At 36.2% G+C, this 10844-nt stretch overlaps 2 protein-coding genes across 3 annotated transcripts; one reads left to right on the plus strand and one right to left on the minus strand.

Annotated features, from left to right (window-relative positions):
• The first annotated feature begins 962 nt into the window (after positions 1-962).
• LOC111407007 (glucan endo-1,3-beta-glucosidase 13) lies at positions 963-2340 on the plus strand. The gene has a single exon (XM_023036348.1). It carries the CDS (start codon positions 999-1001, stop codon positions 2175-2177), a length of 1179 nt encoding a protein of 392 aa, XP_022892116.1. The 5' UTR covers positions 963-998; the 3' UTR covers positions 2178-2340.
• A 1324-nt stretch (positions 2341-3664) lies between these two features.
• LOC111405987 (uncharacterized protein At2g39910) lies at positions 3665-9236 on the minus strand. 2 transcript variants are annotated; one of them, XM_023035139.1, is made up of 8 exons: positions 9052-9236; positions 8343-8862; positions 7878-7964; positions 5766-5956; positions 4902-5097; positions 4577-4641; positions 4123-4224; positions 3665-4006 (listed from the first exon to the last, which is right to left on the minus strand). In XM_023035139.1, the coding sequence occupies exons 1-8, from the start codon at positions 9093-9095 to the stop codon at positions 3913-3915; spliced, it is 1299 nt and encodes a 432-aa protein (XP_022890907.1). In that variant the 5' UTR covers positions 9096-9236; the 3' UTR covers positions 3665-3912. The 2 variants fall into 2 exon arrangements, with proteins under 2 accessions (XP_022890907.1, XP_022890906.1); XM_023035138.1 differs by having other exon boundaries at positions 5766-5968.
• Positions 9237-10844: the final 1608 nt, after the last annotated feature.

The following is a 10844-nucleotide window of genomic DNA, read 5'->3' on the forward strand; positions in this document are numbered from 1 at the left end:
ATAATAGAGAGAGAGAGAGAGAGAGAGAGAGAGAGAGAGAGAGAGAGAGAGAGAGAGAGAGAGAGAGATGTTGTCTTTTATTTTTTTAATTAATATTTTGATGTAGCACTGACTTACCGATTAAACCACGACTCAGTGACTTACTGAATTTTTCGGGTCAATGACCACGTTGGATCTAATAACTATGCTAAATACAGACCTTATATAGATTAGTGATTTAAAATTGAAAATATTATTAATTTTATAGAGTTCAAATAATTGTCTTCACATGACCATGTTCATTTACTAAGAACCTGCCCAAAATGGGAATTGATTTACCTCAAAATCCGTGACACAAACAATTTATTTACTACTTGACATTCTATTGACTTTAAAGGTCGCAACTTTACTTCTTGAAAGGAACAAGATTGACGAAGAGAGATACATAGTCTCCGTTTGTTTTCCATTATTTCTCATTAAAATGAAAAATATGATCATTATTTATTACATTAAACCACCAAATTTGAATTTTTATCTTTTGTGTGGAGCTCGTAATGACTATATTTTTTATTCTCGTTCTTTCAAAAATGATAAATAAACTGGACCATAATAAAATTTATCAAGTATGATGTCCAATTTTAATACAAAAAAATGATAACTTGTTTCTTCAAAAAAGTAGTAATGAGAATTCGTGCTGCAGAACCAGGTGTACCATACATATTGGCTAATTATAATTTTAATTTTTTCTATATATACCTATGATTAATTTTAATTTTTTCTATATGTACCTATGATTCTCATTTGGATTAAAAAGGCTGACAAAAACGTGGCAGCTCATTAGATGTAGTCTCACGACAATTCCATGTACCTCACTATACACTAACATTTCTCTGTCTTAACCTTCCAACGGAATTAACTGAATCCACCAAATGGCTTCACTACACACACACTAACTACTTTTGTATATACACAACATTCCCGCCATAATACCCAGTTCATTTTCAAGAAACTTCCACTAAATGGCTCCTCTCTCTCTCTACGCCGCCCTTCTCCTCATCTGCGCTACCGCCTGCACCGCCACCACCGTCGGAGTCACCTACAACCCCTCCGTTCCAAACATCCCGCCGCCGGAAAAAGTGGTCTCCACCCTCCAGTCCCTCCATGTCCAGGCTGTCCACCTACTGGACCCCACTCCGGCAGCCGTGCGAGCCTTTGCCTACACCAACATCTCCCTCCTTCTCTCCGTCCCCAATGACCTTGTCCCCTCCTTCGCTGTTAACCGCTCCGCCGCCACCCTCTGGCTTTATTCCCTTGTCCTCCCCTACCATCCCCGTACCCGCATTTCACTTATCTCCGTCGGCACGGACTTCATCTCTGCCGCCGCCTCCTCCTCTGACGCTGCCTCCGACCCCACCACCACCCTCACCCCCGCAATGAACAACCTCCACACCTCCCTCCGAGATCTTGGCATTCGCTCCATCCCCGTTTCCACCACCTTCTCCTTTATCAACGTCATGACGACGTCGTTTCCCCCATCCTCCGCCGAGTTCCAAGAACCCGTCAATTCTTTAATTATCACTCCGTTGCTACAGTTCTTGGATGAAACCAACTCTTCATTCTTGATCAATTTGTTCCCATACAATGTCTACAGAATGAATTCCGAAATCCCAGTTGGGTACGCTTTGTTCCAAGAGAACCCATTCAATTTCCGGGATGACACAATCACAGGAGTCCGCTACCGGAATTTATTCGACATGATGGTGGATGCTGTTATAGCTGCTATGGCGGTTTTGGGGAAAGAGAATATCCAGGTGATCGTGACAGAGACCGGGTGGCCTAACGAAGACGGGTCTGAGGCTATCGGAAACTATGCCGAGATGTACTTAAAGGGGTTGCTGATGCATTTGAGGTCTGGAATGGGGACTCCATTGAAGAAAGAAGGGGTTGCTCAGGCTTACATTTATCAATTGTTTGATGAATTTGATCTCAAAAATAGCAGTAACAAAAATGGAACTAGTATTTCAAGGAGTGGATTGGGAGAGCAGAGATGGGGAATTATGCATCCCAATATGACTCTGAAATACAGGATTGATTTCTCAGGTTCTCAAAAGATTCTTGGAAATGGTAACTGCTTAGTTCAGATGCAGGTGCTTGTGTTTCTTGTTTTGGTGCCGATACACAGAATTTTCACTGCTTAGTCTCGTCCAACTCGGGCAGTTCAACTTGTTACTGCCTCATAGGGATGTCTGAGAATTATATTTGCCACTCTTTCTAGTTTCTACTCTGTTAGTTTTGATGTTATCTGATTCAGGTTCAGTAGTACCAAGTCGAGATTGTTGGTAATTGATGATATGTTTAATCTGTCTGATGCAATCTGTTTTCACAAAGCCAGATTTCATTTGTAGTTGGAGAATAAGGATTGATTCTTGAAGGAATATGGAATGCTAGACATTACTTTATTGTTCGAATTTCGATTACAAAAATGGTAATGGCATAGTGATTTTTGCTTGGTGAATGTGCCTGAAAGCAAAAAGAAACATAATCTATTTCAAATACGGAGAGTAGGATATTCCACATAAATAAACTATTTCCATTTGTTCTTGTAATCACAGTACAATGTCCGTTCATGCATTCTGAAATTCGGTTATAAAAAAAACATTCAAATCCTTCAGACTTGCTACAACTGAAATGAAATGAAAAATCCCTGTATTACATAATCTCCAACCAATTTGCAGTCCATATAAGACAAGCAGTATTACACCAACCACCAAAAAAAAAAAAAGCAAAAAAAAAACTTGAGGAACATTTGCAATTATCCATTAAAAGCAGCAAGAATCACTCTCTTTGTACTAAGTTCAGCAGACTTCTTTTTTCCTTTGAAAAGAGCACCAGTTGAACACAGTTCAATTCAAGCTGCACTAAGGTTTTAACAAAACTTTGCCTATTCCAGATAATCACAGGGCCCCTCAAAAGTCTGAATCACTTCAATAAAACCTTGTGTCATTGTTAGGGCCGGACATGATCCAGTTCAGTTTGATTCTAAACCCAAACTTTCGGGTATTTAGTAAGTGTCTTCGGGTCCAAATTTAATTATGAAACGGTTCGAATTCAATTTGAATCTCAAGTTCCATAAAATAATTAATTTTTTTTAATATATTTATAACAATTGTACATTAATTCAACTATAACATATTCAATCTTAGCTCTTACAAAATAAGGTAGTTCAATCTCATGATATCTTTTGTCTCTCTTTATTGAATTCTTTGTAAATTTGAGTGTTAAATCATAAAAGTAGAAAATAGCGAGTCCATAATAATGAAGAAAAGCACATTCAAACTTCAAATTCAAACGATAGAATAAAAGATTAGAGTAAATCTTAGATCAATTTAGTTAAATTGAGTTGGAAATTAGAAATAGAAAATTCATATCTTGGGTTTGGACTAATTAGTTAGCAAATTTATTTTAAAAAATAAAACAATTTGTCTTATTTAAGATAAAAAAAAAATAAAAAAATTAGGAAGATTCAATTCTATTGTTCTTGATCTAGAACTGAGAATCGAACCGAACTCATCCATTCTCAATTTACATACACATTCAGCTATTTAACTTAAAAAGAACGACTCAGTCCGGTTTGGGAGTTCTGTTTAGCTCTAATCATGGTGCTCTTTCCAAAAGAGGGGCTCTATACAGAAATAATGGTAAATATTTTGGTAAAGTTAACGAAACAATTGTACGATGATTATTCTTATCTCAAAAAAATAAAAAAAAATAAAAAACGATTGTATAATGATTATTTAGGTTTGGTTATAACTTCGTCTCTATGAACCTTTAAATGCACAAGTGTCTCCCCTAGAATGATAGTGAGACAATAAAAACTCTCTTGACTACATAGATCAATTTGTTTGTGATAAAACGCAGTGTGTTACCACTGCATTATCTCTTGTGTTGAAAATGGCCAGAGAGAGAGATCAGGTCTGGATCATCCTTGTACTTTTTCCAAGTGGCATCGAACTGTGAACCATTTGAACTTGGAGAACAACAAAAGAACGAAAAAAAAAAATTGTCAAGACATGATTCGGAGAAATTCTAACTGCAAAAATTGACCAAAAGTAAAAGGTAACTGAAAGAGAGTACTAAACTTACTGCTGTATCAGGGCCAGTATTTGAAGAACTAGTGATCTAATAGGTTCCCGATTAACCTTCAGTGCTGCCTCTTTGTACAGAGTGATAAGCTCGTCCACAAATCTGAAGCCAATTACACATCATAGAAAGCAGGGATACATTATAGAATAAATAATCCAATATATTGATAATTTTTACAACCTTCATAAGTTCTCAGAGTTAAAAACCAATTTTTCAGTTAAAAAATTTTGGTTTAACATTAATCATTACAAATTGTACGTAGCCATTTTAGTGCCAAAATGGAGTAAAAAAATTTAATTATTATATTTCTGTGATACACCTTTTTATTGACCTCTAATAAGCCTTAGATACACCTTTTTATTGACCTCTAATAAGCCTAACTCCTTAGTCCTTTCACATAATGCTAACAACAATATGCCCCATATCACTAGTGTAAAGGCAATCATATAATTACCTTTCAATAAACGGTGAATTTCTTATCCATGTTACTCTTAGAACGGTTTTGGTCCGCTCCAGAACCTGATATATAAATAGAGGACCAAAAAGTTATATTTCTCATAACACAATTCTATATTAAACATAAAAAGGCAAGATAAAGAGAGACTAAGTAGGAAAAAAGTAGTAAAAAAGAAGAAGATCGATTGAATTAAAAATCTTGAAATAGCAATCAGAAAATTATCCAATTAAATATTGATAACATGCATTTCATAAACCAATACAAAAAAACTGTAACTGGGGGAAGATGTTCAGATTTTCAAATAAAGAAGAAATTGTCTAACCAGCAAAACTGTTTCATCATCATCAGCATGCATCCACTTAAAGAAAAGAGGAAAGAGACGCCTGAAATGAGCAAGCAGTAGGAGACCTAGAACTTTGAAAAGTGGCTCAATGTGCGTCAGCCATGCAGTACGACGCTGCTTATTTCTTGGTTGCCGTTCTAAGTGATTTAACATCTCATTGAGCAGTTTTTCAAACCTACATGAAATATCAATGACAATTGATGGATGTGTGTATTCCAATTGCTCAGAGCAAGACACGGATATTTGAATGTGTTATAAAAAAAAAAGAAAAAAAAGAAAAAAAAAAGAAAAATTCCATTGGTAGGATCCATTCAGAAAGACAATATCACCTTCTAGCCACATGCTGTTGCACAATGCTGGCAGAGTACGAAGAAACAGTAATCTTTGGTTTATTCAAGGACAACATTAATGTCAACTGGTTTGGAACTTCTCGAGATATTATAGTTTGGCTTAAGTTGTGGCCAGAAAAGCACAGAATGAGGGTTATGTTCTCTGGTTGTGACGATAAAAAGCATGATTTGGAATCCTAGTCTTAGGTGTTCTATAAACCAAACTGCAACAAATTACACGTTGCCCAGTTTTGGTAGGTCAACAAAAAGGATAAAATTTAGAAGGCATTTATTATCCAGCAATCCTCCAGTGATCCCAGTGGTTCATAATTCACATGTCACGTGACAATAATTAAATTTAAACAATCATTTTTATAACTAATATATAATATTCTCAATGTATAGCTTCAAATGGAAGAGTAAAAAGTCATCATGACACGATTAGTCCAACATGAATCATCCTTCACTTAGAAATATTTCAGAGCATAAACAAAATGTATACAAACATCAATACCATTGACTGCGAGGATTATTTCTCTGAGTTGAAGTGACGAGAAGCACTGACATCTCCACCACATAGTCCCATATCTCATCATCTGAAGCCACATTTTGGCAGCAAGCATCAAGGATTACATCCACATAGCTACCAAAATCAGCAGCATTTACAATTTTTCCAAGATGTATAAAGCTAATCATGCCTTGGCCCTGAAAAGGAAGCTTGAATGAACGTATAAGATGCTAAAATTAGAGTTGAAGACCCATACACACAGATGCACATAGAATCTAGCTTCTGCTAATCCTGTAGAGGTTTCGAAAATTTGGTCCTTTTGGCAGGCGCTGACGATTAAATTTAAGATTGATTCTACCAATTTAGAGGTAGTTCTAAAACTAATAAAAGTATTAATCAGAATACACAAGGCAGTAGAACATAATCTCTAAACTCATACCTGCACAAACTCAATTTATTTTCTGTCCCATGAATTGTACCAAAAAAAAAAAAAAGGGAAAAAGGTCCTCCAATAGATTAAGCCCCCGTTTGGCCCCCATTCTCTTTCATTTTTTTCCTCTTATTTTCAACCACACAATTTTCCATAAAATGTATTACACGCAAATCGAAAACTTTTCATTCTTTTTCAACCACACATTCTTTAAAAAAAAAAAAAACACTATTCCAACCATTAAATTTTGGAAAAAAATGGGGGGCCGAACGTAACTTAAGGTAACATTTGAAGCTTCTTAAGTATGAAATGCAGTCCTTGCGAGAACCTCCTTCTTCACGTGCCCTCCACATATTTTTCTGAACTTCGGTTAAAATACCACAATTATACCCAGTTCTTTTTTCATCAATTCACTTAACCATCCTTATCATTGATTTTGCTCAATACTCCCTAAGACAATAATATCCAGCACAAATTCAACGTAAAGAAAGCTCATTAGGTCAAAACTATGGGAGTGCTTAAAGAAAAAAGCTCAAGGCTTTTTATCAAGTCTAGGACTAGGAGTTATAATTCAAAAATCATGAAATTAGATACAATTCCCTCGCCCTCCCCCTCCACCCATCAAGAAAACAATAAAAAAAGCATTAGTCCTAATAGAATTGAGTTGGCTACATAAATCCCTTTTTTCACCACTCCATTCGGTTTATACTACATCACGTAGAATATCCAAAAAAAACCTAGATTCATATCAATCACAATGGACTATGTTAGTTTTGATCTATTCCTCCCTCTTCTAACTTGTTTTACTGAGATTGTCACTCTTATAAAAGTTGGCCTCTTTAAATTTTAACAAGACATTGTTCTAAGTTTCTAACCACCAAAGTTGTCTTCCCTTAATTTATTCTCATCAAAGCCCCATCAAATTGTAGCCATATATTCTCATTTCTTACCCTATTCATTCTAGTATGACCAAAAATCAATCTTATAATCCTCATTTCTGTTACGGTTAACTTACATTTTTGTCTTTTAATTGGCATGGAGTGATTCTTTTAAATTCCTCTTTATAACTAAAATATCTCTAATCTATATAATCATATAAGTCCTCCCTAGACTCTTAATTTTTCAACAAACTTTGCAATACATTGATTTGGTATGAATTTCTCTTCACCCTTCCGACACGATAACTATCGATAATTGAAGAACTTAATGGATGTCACTAATTTTAGAAGAATCAAAGCTAGAGATGTAGCACCTAGCATCAATTCCGAGTAAAAAGAACTTTGACTTTACCAGCTCTAAGTAACTTTGAGATTTTTATTTTTATTTTTATTTTCATTTTAAATATATAATCTATCCAGATCATATTTTCAAATAACTGCATTTTCACAACGAAAGTTGCAAAGACTAACTAATTTCAGTTCATGGCATAATTATTAGTGCCTTAAGCTTATTTTGAAAATTTTAAGATTGAAAATTTGCGGAGATATCAATGAAAAGAGAAACAGCATAACCGCTAAACTCGAGGATAACTCAGAACAATTATTCTATGCATAAAAAAGAAATATCGCTTTAATTTTAGGCTCAACACATTTTTAATCAGGGGAAGAAAATTAGACAACAACAAAGGAAAGAAAATTAGCAATTCAATATAGTAGTAGTGATCAAGACCATCCACCTACACAGCTTACCTTGACTTCTTGAGACCAGTGATCAAGAGCTGTCAAAGCACAAGGAACCACCAAAGGACACAACTTCCCCAAAATAAGACCATCCACCTACACAACAATACTTAATATCAATGTCAAACACAGATCTTAAACCAAAATTTTCACTTTAGTAGTCAAATTGGAGGTCCAACATCAATTGCCACTACGGTCTTGTAAAATAACGTAGTAATGCCACCACCAATAAGAACCTGCAAAGAAGGCAAGGACTTCCCCGGGACACTCCGACTCTCAATTAACATATCAAATACACTTATATGTTACTATGTTCTCTCGCTTAATTACATTTATATACAAGGGGCAGGGAACTCTCCTCCACATTGTTATTTTTCAAGACCGTCTAAAGAAATTGATATCAACTCATGTTAGATAGAACTTGACAGCAACATTCAATAATATGGAAAACTCCAATGTACCAAACACAGTGACCTGTGTAACAAACCATCGAAACTGATAGGCAGCAACAATTGCATAAGCTACTGGGGCCTTAGCACTAGCAGCTGAAATTCCATCACCATCATCAGATGCATCTATTGCACTTTCCTTAATCTTATCTTTTAACAAAGGCAGAACTTCTGATATCAACTCGATCACCAGCCTCTTGGCACTCCCCAAGAACCTCAAATCCAACTCCAATTCACCAATCTTAATTGAATCCTTCACGTTGCTAGAATTATAATAAGCATTGGCAAAATCTTCCAATGCGGAAAGTGCAGAAAACGAGAGTGAATTCGGGATCCACGAAAGGTGTTCGGTGGAGGAGTTCAAAGCAGAAGCTAGTGAAGCACAGCATAATACGAAGTCTTTGACGTGGGTTCGGAAATCGGCTTCCGAAATATTGGGATTTGGTAGAAGATCCTGCAGAGTGGATTTGATGGCGACATTCGGGGAACCTTCTGGTGGATTGTACGGGGTTTCGGAGAGTTTCAATTTAAGGGTTTGTGATAATCTGCAATTGAAGAAGAAGCAACCATAATATGAAGCTGATTACGCGTCTCACACACACAAAGAAACAAACATATTATATGCATACACAAATATACAGACTTGAGCTCAAAACGCACAGAGAGACCCCAGTACAGAGAGAAAAATAAAGCGAAAGTGTTCCTCTATGTGTGTGTGATGAGAGAGAACTTACTGGACGAGGCTGTGAAGAAGAGCCGATGAAGAAGAATTCGTCATGGAAAACTTGAAGCACTGGGTAAAGGAGACGAGTTAATCAAATAACACTATGCGCCTCATTTTTCAAAATTTATTTTAATCCAAATTCATTTTCCAACATGTTGGTATTTTAGCATCGAAAATTATATATGTAGCAAAACTCTTTTTAACTAATAAAATATTTTTACACGTGAATATATAACTTTTTTTCCTACTTTTTAAGTATACAGTCACCAAAAAATCATTTTTCGCAAAACGTATTATCCTCCACCCATTCAGAAATTTAATCCCGATCACTATAAGAAATAAAAATGTAATCAAAAAGTCGTATGATTCTATCAATTACTACTTCCTTCTCAATACTAGCTCTTAATTCTGCGTGTATTGTCATGATTTCTTGACAAAAAAATTACTACAATGGGATAGGGCCAGAAAATTTACCCAATCCTTAATTAGGATCCAACGTGTAAGAATTGACTTAATTAAAAACAAGGCATCCTATTTTTCACTTTACTGTCCAATTTATTTTATTGCGGTTGTTATTATTTTTGTAAACATCTACATAGATCTGCAATCACTATCATCATTAATTTCTATGGAGGCAGTGTGAGGTACGTCTTGATTTGAAAAATTCACACCACCATTGGGTGGCAGTGCATGGTGGTACTGGGTAGGTTTGGTACGAGGATGGTAGCGGTGAAGGAAATGATGGTGGCACTGGTAGTTGTTCCATGCAGCAGCAACGCGTCGATGATGACAACAATAGTGTTGGTGGGGGTAGTGTTGTCAGGGTTTTGATGTGGAATGGGTATTCGGATTTGGGATACAGATGTGTTTGAATATAAACAACAGTTTTGAGAATTAGAAATATGATCAAGTACATTGGAATGTTTTTGTTGACACACAAAAAGTTCAACCAAAATCGAGTAATTCAAGGAATGAAATCCACTTGGAGGATCCACAAATTAGATAGCCCAAAAAACGGCCCAATCAGGATATTTAGGATAAAGGCCCAAATAGGGAAGCCCATGAACACGGTAATACCATCGTCCAAGCTTGCAAGTTACCCAAGATTTGAGCGAATAGATTGCCATGCAGTCGCCCAGAGCTGTGACCGTGTTCTCGCCAAAACCTTCGAGTCACCCAGAATTTTAGCAAATATAAGATGTTATGGTTATCCAAAAGTGCGGTTAATGAAGTAGTTATTGAGTAACCCTATCACGTTCCACGATTCAAGGAATTCAATTGAAGACGGTTGAATGACAAAAAGTAATGGCAGCAGTTAGAGAAGGCAGTTCCATGACAAGTTGGCCACTATGAAGAAAGTAAGCAGTCATAGAGCGATCAAACAGTTTTTAAGCGGTTGATCACGAAGAGATCATCCAGGGAGTATAAAAGGAAGAAAAGACATAGAGCAAAGGACCCCGAATCAAATACTCTCAAATAGAGAATATGTAACCTTCAATTTCTTAGTTTAGATTTAAACACTTCTTTTCAGTAACTCGTGTGCTTGCGCTCCTTGGAGGCATTCTGTTTTATTTTCCAATTGTAAAGTCATCGCCAATAAAAATACCCATTTTTGGGACTTTGTCTCAAGGGGTTTGTCCCTTACACAATCGTCTGATCCCTTTTTAATTGTTAGCGACTAACCCACACGAAACAATTTGGCACGTCCAGTGGGATAGTGGTGTTTGGTGTTGAAGATACAAATGGTGAAACAATATGCCTCAGAGATCCGATAAGGAAGCAGCAAGTCAGGGAGGAGTCCAG

This window comes from Olea europaea, chromosome 12, assembly GCF_002742605.1.
Source record: "Olea europaea var. sylvestris chromosome 12, O_europaea_v1, whole genome shotgun sequence".
Lineage (NCBI taxonomy): Eukaryota > Viridiplantae > Streptophyta > Magnoliopsida > Lamiales > Oleaceae > Olea > Olea europaea.

Excerpts from the sequence above, each read along its gene's own strand:
- LOC111407007 (XM_023036348.1), top strand. The coding sequence starts at position 999 with ATGGCTCCTCTCTCTCTCTACGCCGCCCTTCTCCTCATCTGCGCTACC.
- LOC111405987 (XM_023035138.1), bottom strand. The coding sequence starts at position 9,095 with ATGACGAATTCTTCTTCATCGGCTCTTCTTCACAGCCTCGTCCA. Across the intron at positions 7,965-8,342 it reads TTCGATGGTTTGTTACACAG|GTGGATGGTCTTATTTTGGG; the intron begins GTCACTGTGTTT and ends ATTGTTGTGTAG. Across the intron at positions 5,969-7,877 it reads ACTGGTCTCAAGAAGTCAAG|CTTCCTTTTCAGGGCCAAGG; the intron begins GTAAGCTGTGTA and ends CGTTCATTCAAG.